This window comes from Amphibalanus amphitrite, unplaced genomic scaffold (genome assembly GCF_019059575.1).
Source record: "Amphibalanus amphitrite isolate SeventyFive unplaced genomic scaffold, NRLGWU_Aamphi_draft 000913F_arrow, whole genome shotgun sequence".
NCBI classification, from domain to species: Eukaryota; Metazoa; Arthropoda; class Thecostraca; order Balanomorpha; family Balanidae; genus Amphibalanus; species Amphibalanus amphitrite.
Window position 1 is genome coordinate 40,922 of NW_024882407.1, and position 17,232 is coordinate 58,153.

At 49.4% G+C, this 17,232-nt stretch overlaps 2 protein-coding genes across 2 annotated transcripts; one reads left to right on the forward strand and one right to left on the reverse strand.

Moving 5' to 3' along the window:
* Positions 1–1,509: 1,509 nt before the first annotated feature.
* Positions 1,510–12,627, forward strand: LOC122367992 (cuticle protein CP14.6-like). The gene is made up of 4 exons (XM_043341570.1): positions 1,510–1,518; positions 1,782–1,840; positions 2,068–2,119; positions 12,343–12,627. The coding sequence occupies exons 1-4, from the start codon at positions 1,510–1,512 to the stop codon at positions 12,625–12,627; spliced, it is 405 nt and encodes a 134-aa protein (XP_043197505.1).
* A 2,493-nt stretch (positions 12,628–15,120) lies between these two features.
* LOC122368003 (cuticle protein CP14.6-like) lies at positions 15,121–16,216 on the reverse strand. Its single transcript, XM_043341590.1, has 3 exons — positions 16,176–16,216; positions 15,863–15,999; positions 15,121–15,642 (listed from the first exon to the last, which is right to left on the reverse strand). Exons 1-3 carry the CDS (start codon positions 16,182–16,184, stop codon positions 15,285–15,287), a joined length of 504 nt encoding a protein of 167 aa, XP_043197525.1. The 5' UTR covers positions 16,185–16,216; the 3' UTR covers positions 15,121–15,284.
* Between the last annotated feature and the right edge of the window lie 1,016 nt (positions 16,217–17,232).

Genomic DNA, 17,232 nt, shown 5'->3' on the forward strand with positions numbered 1-17,232 from the left:
AATACCCCTTATTCGCTTTGCGGAGCAAGCGGGTCACCCTAGCGGGCCCCATTCAACCAGGGGCCCGGGCCCTATCCACACGGGGGCCCGGGCCACGTCCACCTGGGGCTCCGGGCCCCGTCCACCCGGGGCTCCGGGGCCCGTCCACCAGGGGGCCCGGGCCCCATCCATCCGGGGGCCGGGCCCCGTTCTCCCGGGGGCCGGGCCCCATTCACCCGGGGGTCCGGCGTCCACCCGGGCCCGAGGCCCGTTCTACCGGGGGCCCGGACCTATCCACGGGGGTCCCGGGCCCCATCCACCCCGGGGGCCCGGGCCCATTCTCCCAGGGGCCCGGATCAATTCTCCCGGGGCCCCTGGCCCGTTCTCCGGGAGGCCCGGGTCCGTTCTCCAATCTCCCGGGGCCCCGGGCCCGTTCTCCCGGGGGTCCGGGCCCCATCCACCCAGGAGGCCCGGGCCCGTTCTCCCAGGGGCCCGGATCAATTCTCCCGGGGGCCCGGGCCCGTTCTCCGGGAGGTCCGGGTCCGTTCTCCAATCTCCCGGGGCCCGGGGCCCGTTCTCCCGGGGGCCCGGACCCATCAACGGGGGGGGGGGGGGCGGGCCCCATCCACCCAGGAGGCCCGGGTCAATTCTCCCGGGGGCCCGGGCCCGTTCTCCGGGAGGCCCAGGTCCGTTCTCCAATCTCCCGGGGCCCGGGGCCCGTTCTCCCGGGGGCCCAGACCCATCAACGGGGGGCCCGGGCCCCATCCACCCAGGAGGCCCGGGCCCCATCCACCCAGGAGGCCCGGGCCCGTTCTCCCAGGGACCGGGCCCGTTCTCCCGGGGGCCCGGGCCCCGTCCACCTGGGGCCCCAGGCCGACCCCTCACCCGTGGTGTCCCAGTAGGCATTTCTCGAAGCGGGCTCGTCCGATTAGATTAGGGCCTCTCTCCTCCCTCTCTCTCTCTCTCTCTCTCTCTCTCTCTCTCTCTCCCTCCCTCCCTCTCTCTCTCTCTCTCTCTCTCTCTCGCTCTCTCTCGAGCGGGCCCCTGACAGAAATTTCGGGGGGGGGGGTCAGCTGACCCTCTGACCCCCCCCCCTGGCTGCGCCACTGCCTCTCTAGTCTAAATTATGACCGGTTTCATAGGCCGGTTTATCGTGAGCTCACATTTTGTCACCTCTTCGAGAAACTGCTCGCTGTAATGGAATATTTCCCTGTGTCGCCTTACTAAAAGAATCGTGTCATGACATCGTGATAACGTCAAGCTGAGTTGCTAGCTACGTAATCGCGATCCGATCTTTGTGACATCAGTGTGTCCCCCAGAAGGTCACGAACCGACCAGCAACGCCCTGCTGACCTAGACACAGGGAGGTAGGGGGAGGATGGCGTCCTCCGGGGTACGGGTGCACTCTCCTGGAGGCAGAGTTAATTGTTCCGCTAACCAGTCCGTAAGCTACACGGGGACTGTATAAAAACGAACGGAGGATGGAACCGGCATCAGACCTTCCACAGACCGATCCACATCAACACAAACATGAAGCTGGTAAGTATAGGTTCCTAAAAATGAAGTTTTTTCGTGATGATATTTCTACGATTATCACATTTCGTATTGCCGCCATAAGGTGATCATTATTATTTATAATTATTAAACATTTTCCAGTTGTTGAATTGAACAATAAACATCGTATAAGAGTTAAATTGCTTCCCTCCTTTTTTCGCAGTTTGTTCTCGCCGCCGTGCTGGCCGTGGCCGCCGCCGCCCCCAGCCGCAGCTACGCTGCCCCCGCCCCCCACGTACGCCCCCAAGGTGTACCAGATCCTGAAACAGGAGGCAGAGCTCCGCGAAGACCAGTCCTACGAATCTCAGTAAGTTAACGCGAGTAGTACTTATGGTTAATGTCGTCATAAATTCCCCCACAGACAGAGTGTCCTAAATATTCGCATCTGTTACGGGTATTTATTTATATCATTTCATTTACGCTCATCTAAATTCTATCTGTATTTGCGATTCCATAATCTCTCCGAAAAGTGAAAAAGTAAGACACGTATTTGGACCCTCCACTTACGACGCCTTTTCTTTTTCCTATTTTCAGTTTCGAGACTGAGAACGGCATCTACGCCTCCGAGTCGGGCAGGCCGGTGGAGGCATGGTGTGTCGTTTCGGGAACTAGCGAATGAAGTTTAGTACCGCCGTTCACCGGTGGATGGCGCTAGCTGGTAGTTTCGGCGAAAACTCCGTCTGAGATGTTTGAAGGCTTCCCTTAATCCCTTGTTCAAACATGGACCCCGTCAGCCCCGGCAGAGGTATTTGTCCAGTGTACACCGCACCTGAGGACGGGTCAGCTGAGGGAGGGGAGTCACTATTGTGGCCTGAGGAATGCCGCGCCGGTCGGGGGACGGGGTCGGGAGGAGGGGGAGGGAGGCAGCACCGTTCTTGCGGTGACGGGCTGGCTTGTCGCCTCAGCCTGGCATACGCTCAGTCGGCGAGGCGCTGCGCATGACCCGGGAGCAGCTGAGAGTCCATATAAACAATTGGCTCGTTTGTAAGCACGAACACTTGGAATGTTGCTGGTGCAGAATTTTAGCATAGGGACGATGTTTTTTTTGTGCCAAATTTTGTGAAGGTAGGTACATGTAGGGAATTTATAGAAATTTATTGAGACAAAGTTTCCCAAAAAAATTGGTCCAATTTTTAAGATATCGAGGTTTTAGTGACGTCATGATTTGAGCTTTCGAAAAAAACGACACATGTTTAAAGAAATCATGGGTAGGCACAGAACAGACATACAGACATGCCGTAAACGTCATTAGACTGCCTATACCTACCATGAACAATCAAATTGCCATCTTCGATTTTTGATTACCTATCGTTCTACGGTTTCCAAAATCTTGAATGGAATCTTGGCAATTTATTGTGACTAATTCACGACCATGATGAATGCATTTCATAACCCGCACCCCGCTGGGGGTCCTGGAATTACACGCCCTGCTGGTGGGCGGGGTGTTTGAACACCCCCCCCCCCCTTTTAGCTCGGCTCCTGGGCCATGTAGCGATACGGGGAAAGCGACGTTCGAAAAAGCGTAAGGAATAATGGCGAACTTTATACTTAAGTCACTTTTTCGGTCAGGTCAAAGGTCAGGTCACCAGAGGTGTTTTGGACCCATGCTACTGAAAGCCCAATTTCATGTGTTTGATCTGACCTTGACCCGACCTGTGACCTTGAAATTCAACTTTCAGGTGCTCATCGTAAGTGTCTCGTCGCGTTCTCTCGTTTGCCTTCTCGTCCGTTTTGCTGCGTCTATTGGTTCTTGAGTAGGGTAGCTCTATTGGTTCCCGAGTTGTGCGCCGCTTTTTGAAGAAAAAAAAATGTTGAAATAATCGGCTCAGCCGTTCTCGAGACCTGGAAGCGCCCCCTGTACGTGCGCACGTGCACTACACGTCGTGCAGTAGCACCTTAACCGCAACACATGGGAATGCATAGCCTGAAAGCATACATTGCACATATATGCTTTCATTCGTTTTTTTTAGTCTTGCACAGTAATAAGCTAGTTTTTGTTTTAAGCTCAGTCGCGAACCTCTGAGTCCACTTTACAGTCCTTGTCCCAGCCCATCCACACTCACCACAGCCCATCGATTATTTATATTTGAGGGCCCAGCCCAGCCCGTGACCCAGCCCAGCCCATGACCCATTGGCTGGCCCGGCCCATGGCGAACACTGCCATATAAGTCCACTCGCCAGAAAGCCCGTCGTGAAAACGGCTATTTTTCGGCAGACTGGCTTCCGCTTCGGGTATAACTTTGAGCCATTCAGTTAGCGATGTCGATTCGGCTCCGGAGTCGGAGTTAGTAAGATTTTGGTGACTCTGGGTTCAACTCCTATTCTACTGTCCTGGCTCAGACCCATTCTAATCTTGCTCCACCCCATCATTCAGATCGCAAATTCGCCAAATTCTAAGATCGATGGAGATCCTATATCGATAAAAACGCGCATCGATCTTATGCGAAAAGGCTCCAGACCGGTCACATGCATGGAAGAGATTATACCATGGAGCAACCTATGTTTTTGGCGGCGTTTCAAGCTAAGGCCGGTTACCTTAGTGTTCGTGCAAGCATCGTGCAAGTATCTCTAGGGGACGAGAATTGTTGACGACACGTGCGAAACGTCAGAAATTAGTGAAAAGCCTGTGTGAATACCACCGTCACTTATTTTCCTTCTCAGTAGCAGAAACCTTGGCAGTAACAGCAGGAGGTCTGTGAGAGGGTCAAAGCGTCCAACCCTTCCGGCGCCCGTGCCTTCGCTATCGCTTTCAGGAACACGCGCGCGGCCGCTATTGTGCGCCCGTCAAACCCATGGCCCGCCCTTTGACAGCGGGCGAGTCATCAGCGGTCCGCCCGCGTCCCTTCCTGTGACGTCACTACGGTCCTGGAACGCAAGCGAAGCGTAGCCCAGCGGTGCATTGTTGTCATTGTTGTGGGTACATACTACATAGGCATTAAAAACAATCCGCTCGGCTAGCATCATGTCTCTCTCGTCCAATAGTGTAGAATGGTGTGTAATTTGACCTCCAAAGATGAACATTTTTTAAGGTCGAGCTCATGACCTGACCGGTAAAACTCATGTGGCATCCCAATCGATTTCCTATTGTAAAACTGAACCCATTGCAGCTGTTTTTACTGCCTTTCCACGTCTCATTCACATGTCAATTGTCCAAAAGTGCTTTTTCGACCGCTTAACCCTCGCCGGACGCCGCCACAGGGGGGGGGGGGTATGCAACTATCCACTAAGGTTTTTCGCGAATAACTCGCGTAAAAAGCGGCCGATCGCGACGAAACTTTCAGTCCCTCGCATTGATCAATTTTACACCTACCCTGAAAATTCCATGACCTTGACCCAAATGACCTTTGACCTGTGACCTACTTTCCGAGACCATGTTTGGCCGGAATTGCGATTCGGCGTATGTCGGCTCGCATTAGCCGCGCGTTTGCAATCTTTTTGTGGTTTGAGTCGAACGTTCAAACATGTTATTTGATGTTGCTCCCATGCATTTGGGTGGATGTCAAGGTCACCTGAAGGTCAGGTCAGGCCATTGACCTTTGGTGACCTCGGTCCACTTTTTCGAGTTTTACATGTTTCTAGGCCAGTTTTTGGAGCTGAATTCGAATTTAGCAACCATTTGAACATTTACGAAGTAGTGTTGGTGCCTCCGTAACATGTTACAAAGCTGTCAGAGGCGGTTGACACGTATTAGGGGAAAGTGGGGTAAGACGGTCAGGGTAGGTAAGACGGGCACCCCTTCTGCAGACCAAACCAATAGCGCTACGAGCGAGAAAAATTAGGACCAGAATTGCCTTTCCCACTACACACCACCATTGAAGTCTGGTGAATTTGTGTTCAGTCGATAATCTTTTATTTTGATTTCTATAAAACACTCATTTCATTGAAAACATTTATAATGTATTGGGCAAGCTTTTATATGAAGCACTATAGAGTTAAAAACTCGCTATCACTTGTGGTACACTCATATGCCACCAGTGTCCATTTACTGCGGATTTGCTTTGTCTGCATCAAATTGTCCACGGAGAAAAATCGTGCTGAACTTCTGACATTGAGTTTGGGGTAAGACGGGCAACTAGTATGAATCCAATGGGTCTGTAATGGTGAAATATTTTTGTTGCTGTAGGAAGAATAGAAGCATTTCTAATAAGAATATGTTCGATTCCGATACTCACAGACATGTTAGCAATATTCCTTCGGCACAGTTTATTCTCGAATAATGAATGTGAAAACGGTTCTACATGGCTTCTGAACTACGGCCTAGTTATATACGAGCATACGCCATCTGCACGAATCTCGTATACTGCCATTTCCGAAGCACTTGAGACCAACGAGCGACTGTATCAATGCGGCTAATCTCGGACATTTGTTGCGAGCTGTGCTGGTCGGTGAAAGAAGCTGGCCGTCTTGCCCTACCCATGTGACCGTCTTACCCCATGGGGTGGGGTAAGACGGGTTTTTGCAAGGTTTTGCAAAAATAGCTGCAGATTATTTGTTGAATCAGGCCTAAGTCTCACCTTCTGGCAAATGGAAGTAAAATGTCTACAAAAGGTTTTCACCAAGTTTCCCGTTTCTATGATGTTTCTAACCGGCCGAAAAATGGCTCCAAAGTTAAGGTGCCCGTCTTACCCCACTTTCCCCTACGAATACCCGTCACGACCCCTTCTGGTTGACCTGACCTGACCTGACCCGACCTGGTCTAAATGCTCAATGACATCATCTGTGATCAAAACTAACACGATATTCGTGATCGGCACCCCGGGAAAACCCCATAGCAGCCACACTTAACGACTTTCTAATAGGTCCCGATTTTCCCGACTTCTGGGTCATTGACCTGACCTAGAAGGTCAATCGATGACCTAGGACCTTGACCCTCGCCGGCCGAGGGGGGGGGGGGCGGGTGCCGCCCCCCCCCATAGGTTTTTTTTCGCGATAGCTCCGAACACGCTGGCGATAGAGAGCTGAAACTTGGCATACCTGACCTTTGATTCAAGCCGGATCTTTTGGCACCAACCGCATTTTTGGGTCAGGTCAGGTCACTGACATATGACGTCATAAGTGAACCTCTGCACGGTCTTCAGATGTCGCAACTTCGCAACGCCCTCACTGCCAGAGGAGATGTCACAGGGAAATGAAACTTGCAGGATCTAGTATCCATTATGAGTCTCACAACTTGTATATCTCGGATTTTTCCTAAAGGTCATATGAGGTCAGGCCATTTTCGTGACCTCACCATTTATAAGTCAATGGGGAAAAATAAAGACTGCTATTCTGGCGACGGCAACGATCTACAACTATCTCAAGCACACAGAATCGTGATTTAATGCACTCCTTGCAAGGTTAGATGCGTACTTTTGCAATGTTGACCTTGCGTGATGTCATTTATGACGTCATCAAGGTCATATTATTTTTTCGTCAATAACTCTTGATCAAATTGAGCTAGCGAGTCGGGAAAGCCACCAATGGACTCAGAAAGACCTGCCGAATCGAATGATATGCGACATGACCTCTTTCGACCAACTTCGTGACCTGGGGGTGCTGACCTGACCTTGACCTGAGGTCAACACCCTAGGCTGACCTGACCCGAACAAAAGTATATCATTCGACGCGCCTGAGCGAGGTGAACACGATGCTGCCAAAATCGCGGCTCTGCGGCCGTTTGTTGCGAAGTTATTCACCAAAAACTGAACCGTGCCTTGGGGCACTTGGCCTGACCTCAGAGGTCACCGGTTGACCTAGGACCTTACAATCGGGTACCAATCTCTGCGTCTCGTAACGGCGCACACGCTCGTTTTTTCCGCGACGCGCTAGCTCCACCAGGGGGCGAAACGGCGAGGGGGGGTCGTACTCGTCCCCCCCCCTCTCGGCTGGCGCATATCGACACCTTTTTTAAACCCCACATTTGTTCTCCCGTGAAGCTCAGACAAGTTGTTTAGAAACCTTCAAAAAAGGTACAGTCACTCGATTTTTCTTAAGTTTGTCTGTCTTGGCAAATCAAGCAATGCCAGAGCAAGCTTACGAACACACAAATTTGATCAGGATCGGACGATTGGACACTTCTAAAAAGAGATCTTTCGTGCTTCCCGGAAATTCACCGGAGAACAGTTGTGGGGTTTAAAAAAAGGTGTCGATATGTAGAAAACCAATAGGGCCGGCGAGGGTTAAAATTGGGTATCATCGGCTTCCTCTCGTGACGGGCAACACGCTCATTTTTTCCGCGAAGCTCTAGCTCTCAGAGGAGTGGAAGATAGAAATATCCCTGTACTGTAGACCCATTGGCTAAAACCTCTACTAGAAAGGTTTAGGTCTTTCAAAAGTGCTACTTCAACAAAACAGCTTTCGCGTGACACGTGCCAGTTGCCACGACGATCACCTATGTATGTTATATGTAGATGTATTAAGAGCAATTAATTACGGGGTAGAAGAAATAGGCTTCCCAACAAAAAGGGCGGCAGGTCGATCAGCCCAACCACTGCAACGGTTACTGAGGCATGAAATATATGCCTCTCAAAAGCGTTACAGGCTGGGCCGGGCCGTTATATGTAAATGCTGATATCTTTCCGTTATCTTAACCCGCGTGGGGCTGGGGGGTAAATTTTACCCCCCCCCTCGCGAATTTTTGCGATATCTCAAAAACGGCGGCGCGCAGCGCCGCCAAACTTTCAGTACCTTTTCTTACATCAATTTGACACGTTTCCTGAAAATTTGAGCGAAATCCGTCGGAAATTTTTTGAGAAATTGACGTTTTAGTGACGTCATGTTCGCCATTTTCGCCTAAAAAGCGGCAAAAGTTCAAACGCCGCTAACGTCTTCATTTTTAAAGGAATCAAGACGTAACAAAAAGGTTATACGTAATTTTACTTTGTCTATCAAATGGCTATCTCGGTTTTTTGAAAATTTTGGATTTTAGCCTAAATTTTTTTTCTCAAAAAACTGACTTTTGGGAAAATCATTATAAAATCCAAAATTTTGAGTCTATCGAAAAAACCGGAATATATGTCAGAGAAATGGTCTATGTGCACCTACATACCAAATTTTAGAAGAATCGGTTCAAAAATGTGGGAGTTATTCAAAATTTTATGACGTTACGACACACAAAATTTTTGAAAAATGACTTTTTTGGAAGTTCTGGACCTCGTACGGAAACAAAAATAGCACCATTCGATTTGCCGTGAAAAACTGCATCAGATAGACACCTTTTTAGGCCTTAACAACCAACTTCAAAATTTGACCTCACTTGACCTGACCTTGACCTGACCTCGACCTGAAATTCATCCAGAGGTGGTCCATATCACTTATTGAGTGTGCCTATTGAATTCTATGAGTAAAATGACCCATAAAACATGTGTCGCACATGCCCTTTTCTATATTTTGTTTTTTGGTGACCTGACCTGACCTGACCGGACCTTGACCTTGACCTCTGAATGATATTGTATGCAACGAATATTGTCTTGGTAGCCTAAGAACACGTTTTGGGCGATCAGTCTCAGTCCATGACTCCATTCTTCGGCAACTACGGTGCAAGGCCGATACTGTAGAAACTTGCAATTTGTACCCTTGACCTGACCTTGACCTTGACCTCAAACTTTAAATTAAGTACATGTTTTTAGTAGTTCGTGATGAGAGCTTTCGATTGGCGTTTGAATTTTCCAAATCGGACCATTAGTTCGGGAGATAACAGGGGGGTAAAATTTACCCCCCCCCAGCCCCGCGCGTTCGGCTGGAGACCCCAGCCCCGCGCGGGTTAACCCTCGCCGGCACAGGGGGTGGGGGTTGATGCACCCTCCCCCAAGGTTTGTCGCGAATAACTCGCGTAAAAAGCGGCCGATCGCGACGAAACTTTCGATACCCTCGTATTGATTAATATTACACCTACCCTGAAAATTTCATAACCCTGACCCAAATGACCTTTGACCTGTGACCTCTTTTCCGAGACCATGCTTGACCGGAATCGCGATTCGTCGTATGTCGGCTCGCTTTAGCCGCGCGTTTGCAAGCTTTTCGTGGTTTCAAACGTTCCAACATGTGATTTGATGTTCCTCCCATGCATTAGGGTGGTTGTCAAGGTCACCTGAAGGTCAGGTCAGGTCAGGTCATTGACCTTTGGTGACATCGGTTCACTTTTTGGAGTTTTACATGTTTCTAGGCTAGTTTTTGGAGCTGATTTCGAATTTAGCAACCATTTGTACATTTACGAAGTAGTTTTGTTGCCTTCGTAACATGTTACGAAGCTGTCAGAGGCGGTTGACACGCATTACGAATGCCCGTCACGACCCCTACCGGTTGACCTGACCTGACCTGACCTGACCCGACCTGGTTTAAATGCTTAGAAACAAAATCTCTGATCAAAACTTACACGATATTCGTGATCAGCACCCCGGAAAATCCCATAGCAGCCACACTTTACGACTTTCTAACAGGTCCCGATTTTCCCGATTTTCGGGTCATTGACCTGACCTGGAAGGTCTCCCGATGACCTAGGACCTTGAAATTGGATATCACCGGCTTCCTCTCGTGACGGGCAACACGCTCGTTTTTTCCGCGAAGCTGTAGCTCGATCAGGGGCAAACGCGAGGGGGGTCGTACCTCCCCTCCCTTGTGCCGTCGATGGACGCAAAATGGCCTGTGCCGGCGAGGGTTAAAAAGATTTCGCTTCGCTTGCGCGGTCCGTTCGCTCGTATATTTCTCCTTCGTTTTAACCCTCGCCCGTATTCGTGCTTGCCAGCGTCTAACGTATATGGGGGGGGGGGGGTCCGTTGGACTCTCCTTGCCGTTTGGCCTCTGATGGAGCTAGAGCTTCGCAGAAAAAAACGAGCGCGTTGCCCGCAACGAAAGTAAGCCGATGATACCCAATTTTATGGTCTTATTTATGTCACTGGTTGACCTTCCAGGTCAGGTCAATGACCCAAAAATCGGGAAAATCGGGACTTGCTGGAAGTTCGTAAAGTGAGGTTGAAAAAGGGATTTTGTGGGGTGCTGAACACGTAGTTCATGTTAGCTTTGATCACATATCTTTGATTTTTTAATGTATTTAGGCCAGGTCGGGTCAGGTCAGGTCAGGTCAACCATTAGGTGACCTGCCGGCCATCCATAGCAGGTGTTGACCACTATTGACAGCTTCGTAGCATACGAGGGCACCAAAACTATTTCATAAATCTCCAAATGGGAATTCGAAATCAGCCCCAGAAACTACCATAGAAACATGTAAAACTCGAAATAGTGAAGCAAGGTCATCAAAGGTCAATGACTTTGACCTGACCTTCACAGGACCTTGAAACCCACACCAAAAAAAAGATTGGAAATTGCGCGGATAATGTGAGCCTCAGCCGACATACGCCAATTCGCGATTCCGGTCAAACATGGTCTCGAGAATCAGACCATGAATCAGGTCAAAGGTCATTGGGGCCAGGGTCATTAAATTTTAAGAGTAAGTGTAAAATTGATTAACTCGAGGGTACTGAAAGTTTCGTTGCGATCGGCCGCTTTTTGCGCGAATTATTCGCGAAAAACCGGGAGGGGTTCCGTTCGACCCCGCTATATGTAAGTGCGAGTGTTAAATCACTAAAAATCTGTCCTTAAAGTAAAAACAGTTTATTCCTCGAGCTGAGAGGCCAGAGTTGTACAGTTGGAGTAGGTACTTCAACATATCATGTAGGTATTTGCTTACATCCATGCATACATTCTCGAATTAAACATCAATAATACCCACTAAAGGCATATTGCTCTTTGGAACGTCGCTTTCGGTATGGGGATATCATGGGTCTGAGCCAGCTGACACGGGTGATACCCCCTCAGTGGGGTTCTGGCATGGCCTGCGTTGGATCACCCACCACCGCAATGGGCGGTTCCTCAAAACCAGCGTAATTGACCGGTGTGAGGCGGCGACGTGAGGCACGCGAGTGCGGGACCGTCCCCATGCCGTGGCGGTCCGGGTTAGGGGAGCAGCCCCCTCCCCGCGCGGCGGGCGGTCGCCCATTCATCCGCGACCCCAACCCCATGACTGAGGGGTTGACAGAGGGCAAACATCACGTATTTAAACTGGGCAAACAGACGGTGTTCTACGCTAGGGACATCTCGCGGCTGTGATTCACGATACTGCTTCGCCAAACTGCCTTTAGATGGTGGGTCAGTCGGTGTCCGTCTGCTGCTGTGCGCCGAGAATTAGCCCTATAAATTACCATGAATTACACCTTCTAGTGTGACGATACAATCACATTATCATATAGGTCGCGTTTAGATGCAAATGAAGAAACGACTGCGTTGAAAAAATATGTCATTTCATCGAACGCTGAAATGCTCGAAGTGCTCGCTAAAAAATGAACTCGCTAACTGAGCCCTAAAGGTCGGCTGCCGTGTTGCATTGCATTTAAGCCAAAAACGCGGGCTGGGTGTAAGTTGTCGAGAAACAATTTTTGGCCTGAAGTGTTCTCTAAAGTATTATCTACATAGATCCAGGGAACATATTTGCTATCTCAATCTATGATGGCTTAGGAGATATTGAATCTTAAGTCCTCCGGTGTACCCTGTTTTGCGGCGGCCCACGTGTTAAAAGCTGCTGAACATTTTTACTTTGACCAAAAAACGCGGGCACAGTTTTGTCTGTACGAAAATGACTATTGTCCTATCGCATTCCACGTGAGCGGAAAATTCAGAAACCAGGGAACATATTTGCTACGACCAGTACTTCTCACGATTCAGACCGAAACGTGAAAAAATAGCCCCAAAACCCTATGGCGGGCGCCTCTCCGCGGCGCCCGGCTGCGGGTCGCTAGTTCCCGAAACGACACACCATGATACGGCGATGACGAGGAGAGCTACGACGTCAACGGCCAGTTCAGCTACACCGGTGACGACGGTGTCGTCTACAAGGTGGTCTACGTGGCCAACGGGAACGGCTTCCAGCCGCAGGGCGCCCACCTGCCCACCCCGGTGCCCACCGAGTACCCGACCCCGGAGGCGTCTGATGATGATGACGATGAGGAGGAGGAGCGTTACGAGGCTCCTGAGGAGGAGGACGATGATGACGAAGCTCCCGCCGGCTACTACCAGCCCCAGTATGAGCGCGTCATCGTCGGCTACAGGCCCCGCTACCAGTAGATTCAAACTTCATTCAGACGGTTGGCTTTGTGCGGAAGATGATACGCTATTGACCAACTGAAATGATTCAAGTCTAGCCGTGTTGTTTGCTATTTATTTGTCCGTGTTTTGTTACTTATATGTGCCAAGGTACCTAATACAAATCAGCATTGATCAGATGCCTTCTAAACAATAAGTGACTGTGTCTAATAATCTAACCAATAAGACATCTATTAGGGCGACAAACATCCATTGGGACATGTGCAGAAGGGCGAAGCGGTACTTAAAAATGATCTGAGGACAACCACCTATTTACCAGTCTCTGGCGGTGAGCCACATTGGAGCACAATCTACCCACTCATTCCTGAGATGTGGAAGCGACCCTTGCTCGTGCGTACGTGCAGTATCACCCTAACCGTGACGTATGGAAATGCATTGCCCGCTGCATTGCCTGAAATGCATTGCCTGCATACATGCCAATTTTCAGCACTGGTGGCACGCTGCACAGTAATTGACGAGTTATTGCCATTGTTGCTGGACCGAACTAATCAAATCTTTGATCTTCCGAAAAACTGCCTGTACAACAACCGTTAAAAACAAAGGCTTTTGCTTGGACTCGGCTCGTACATCATTGGCTGAACAATAAAACTGGAAACGCTGTAAGTAATTTTCAAACGTTTCCTCAGCTGGCTCGAACGCTGTCAGCTTGCTCTCTACGTGGCCAACGGGAACGGCTTCCAGCCGCAGGGCGCATGCCATTTTAAACAATTCGCAGAAACAACAAAATTTACTTGCTACTTCCCTGCCGTGGACCGTGGTAGCTGGTGCTGTCCTGCTGTAGCTTCCCTGAGGTCTTCTATCTCATCCTTGTCGCCATCCTCGGCTGTGGCCGAGAGTGGTGTTCCGTTATGGTGTCGGTACTGGGAATACATCAGTTGCAAAATTGACACCTCTCCTTTTGCACGTGGCACGTGCAGTGGAGGTCACCCGCATGCATCGGGAATAGTCCAGCACATGGTAAAAGTGAGGAAGCTACCCTACAAGCAAAGACCGCAAGTGACTACTAACTAGCCCTCGCCATCACATGGGGTGTTGCCACCCCCCCCCCCCGCTCCAGGTAGTTTTTCTGCTCTGCACTAAACATTTTGTGGGAAAATGGCATGTGCGGACGAGAGTTCATAGGTCCAGTACTAGCAGATCCAGTGGGGCACTGAAATAACAGGGAGCATGACCGCGGCAGGCCGGACAGTTGAAGTTTTTCCATTTACGAAAGGCTTAGTTTCGCACGCTTTGCTCGCTCATTTGCAACAAAGACAGCCGGCGTTGCGAGATTCAGAAGTTATCCGACATTTTTGAAACAGCTGTTCATGCACCTTTTCTGCAAATGTGAAAATTTCAGACCAAAATCGCTCAAGGTAAGGTCACCAGGTCTAGGTCAGGTCAATTGAACTTATACCTTAGAAATAGTTATGCCTGCCATAGCTACACCGGCTCGCTTTGAAAACGCTCAGTGATTGATAAAGAGTAACAATATATGTAGCTACATAGAAATTTTTCTCTTGGAAGTGTGATACGGTGATCTGATCCAAGGCCCGGTCATTTTGCGCCCTCTCCATTGCCAAGTCAAAAGGAGAAAATTGGAAGGAATCTCTTTAGAACAAACGTCATTATAAACACTCTCAAACATCAAGTTGCAGACAAAAATGACACTGAATGGAAAAATTTCACCCGTGACACCTCATTATGTCCCTGAGGTCATCTCTGGCCATAAAAGATCTCCAGCAGTTATGCAGCATAACCTTTTCCGGTCAGGTCATGGCCTTGAAATGAGGTCAAATTTGTGAAATGACCCTTTACGGATCAGATTATGGTTCATTTGACGCGCCTCGATAAGAGGAACACGATGCTGGCAAAAGCAAAGTCGTACTTTTCTGTAGTCAAAAGTTGTTACAGAAAAGGAACACTTGTTTTGTAAAAAAACGGTTATGTTCGGAGCTTTTGCTCTCTGGAGGCTAAACCATTGGTCTGCTATCCAATCTGAAAGCTTACCCAAGAAAGACCGTTAAAAGGGCTATCAAATGCAACTTCCAGCGGCGCTGCATCTCTATCGGTACCCGAGAATTGTGCCGATTTGTCACAACAATGTTGCAATAGGCAATTTGACCTGCGATGACCTCTAATGACCTGACCTTTGACCTGACCTAAAGATGGCCGAAGTACTTCCGTCATATCTTTTACCCTTTTTCGATTACATACTGCATAACGCGTTTCACTACGTCGCTAGTAGCCAAACTAGGGGGTGGAGGTGGGGGGTGAGGGGATGGGAGGGATTTAAACACTCTCGGGCCGTCGCGGTTGGCCCAGTGCGGGTTTAGTAGTCGCTCGCTTTTTATAGTTTTGCTACGTTTTCATTTTTGCCATTGTTTTGAACTCGCATGCATGAAAATGTCAATAAGATTTTACGCTTGCCGGAGATCATTGAACGCCATTATTTCACGGAATGAAAATACGTGATAACTGCTGGTTTGTATTCGATACATTGGTACAAATAAATAACACAAAACAAATACATAAATAGCAAGCATCACAGCTAGACTCGAATCTTTTCACATGGTCCGAAACGTATTACATCAGTGTAAAACCAGACGCCTGCCACACATGGGCATAGACGTTTGGATCTACTGGTAGCGGGGCCTGTAGCCGACGATGACGCGCTCATACTGGGGCTGGTAGTAGCCGGCGGCAGCTTCGTCATCATCGTCCTCCTCCTCAGGAGCCTCGTAACGCTCCTCCTCCTCATCGTCGTCATCATCAGACGCCTCCGGGGTCGGGTACTCGGTGGGCACCGGGGTGGGCAGGTGGGCGCCCTGCGGCTGGAAGCCGTTCCCGTTGGCCACGTAGACCACCTTGTAGACGACACCGTCGTCACCGGTGTAGCTGAACTGGCCGTTGACGTCGTAGCTCTCCTCGTCATCGCCGTATCCCTCCACCGGTCTGCCCGACTCGGAGGCGTAGATGCCGTTCTCAGTCTCGAAACTGAAAAAGAGAAAGAGAAAAAACACATGTTAGCTGTTTAGCAAAATCTCCGATATACGTGTAAGGCGAGATGGTTCCCCGTTTTTTTTTTCTCACTTGCAACGTCTTACATCTTCTCTTTTCCAGATGTTTATGGCATTGAATCATCGGAAGATATTTAGCACACCCTTATCGGAGTTTTCAGTGACATCCACTCAAGGCCTTAGTCGTGTCAACTTACTGAGAGTCGTAGGACTGGTCGTCGCGGAGCTCTGCCTCCTGCTTCAGGATCTGGTACACCTTGGGGGCGTACGTGGGGGCAGCGTAGCTGCGGCTGGGGGCGGCGGCGGCCACGGCCAGTACGGCGGCGAGAACGAGCTGTGAAGTGGAGAATAAGTTTTTGTTAGTTTGGCGAAGGAATGTCTGATCTTATAGCATAGGCAGGCAGAAGATGTGGAAAGCAAATAGTTACGTTAAAAAATGGTGACACTATATCCATTTCACTTTCGAAAAAGTGGGTTTTCTTTTTCACATGAAGATTTTCTTCTCCTCACCAGCTTCATGTTGTGTGTTGTCGTGGATCTGTCGGTGTGAGATCTGATGCCGGTCCCATCCCCCGGTCCTCCTTTATACCGTGGCTCGCAGTGCTGTGCAGGTAGGACCACCCGTACCCCCGAAGGACACCGCCGTCCTTCCCCCTCATCTGTCCTTCGTGTGGAACTGGGTCAGCGTGGCGTGGTGGGCCGCCTGGTGACCGTTAGAGACTGACCAGGGGGGGGGGGGGAGGACATTTTATGGCCCGGAATGAGCACTTTTGCTGGTCAGTTTATTTTCCACTCCAAGGGAACGCTTTGGGCAGGCGGCAAATTGTCTGCTGGCTTCAAGCAGTTTAGATTAGATAAAAATAGATTAGACTGGATACGACGTATAACAATCTGTCCTCGTAACTAAGATAAGTAAAAACCTATTTAGGAACGATGTAGTTTCGATTTGATCACATCGCGATTCCGCGCGTTTATTACCTTACTTTGTGTTTCTCTAAGTTTGAGTGGAGAAAGGACAAGTGAAGGACTATTTAACGCTTGAGCTATAGATCTTGGTGGAGTGTGCGTCGGGCCATTGCTTGCTCGGCGCCAACCACGCCGGGCCAGGAAACAGGTGTTTGAACAAACCCCGTCTAAATCGACTCCTGGGTCGCGAGCATAAGCGGCGTTCGAAAGAGCGTTAAAAAAACATGAGGAAAGTAGCGCGCTCACTTTAAGCTCAGGTCAAATGTCAGGTCTCTAGAGGTCATGAAAGGTCATATTTCGCCTATTTCGATGATTTTCGACAAAGCGGCGCCTAACTCATGGAAACGATTAAAGATAGAGTGCGACAGAAAAGGGCATTTGATAGCCCTTTCAAAGCTCTTCCTGAATTCTGGATTATGAATTCTTGAAAGGTTTGACCTATGGTGTCAGCAATTTAGCCTCCATAAGGCGAAAAGTGTCAATGTTGACGTTTTTTTTTGAAAATTTTCTTCTCAAAACTAGCACAACATTGATTTTACGGGCAACTGTTCCTCTTGTCGGGACTCGTTGAATGGACTATAATTTTCTTATGTGAGAAGAA

Bases quoted from the DNA above. Each gene is read 5' to 3' on its own strand.
- LOC122367992 (XM_043341570.1), top strand. The intron at 1,841-2,067 runs GTAAGTTAACGC...TCCTATTTTCAG, and splicing joins GACCAGTCCTACGAATCTCA to TTTCGAGACTGAGAACGGCA. The intron at 2,120-12,342 runs GCATGGTGTGTC...GATGACGAGGAG, and splicing joins AGTCGGGCAGGCCGGTGGAG to AGCTACGACGTCAACGGCCA.
- LOC122368003 (XM_043341590.1), bottom strand. The intron at 15,643-15,862 runs GTAAGTTGACAC...TCTCTTTTTCAG, and splicing joins GACCAGTCCTACGACTCTCA to TTTCGAGACTGAGAACGGCA.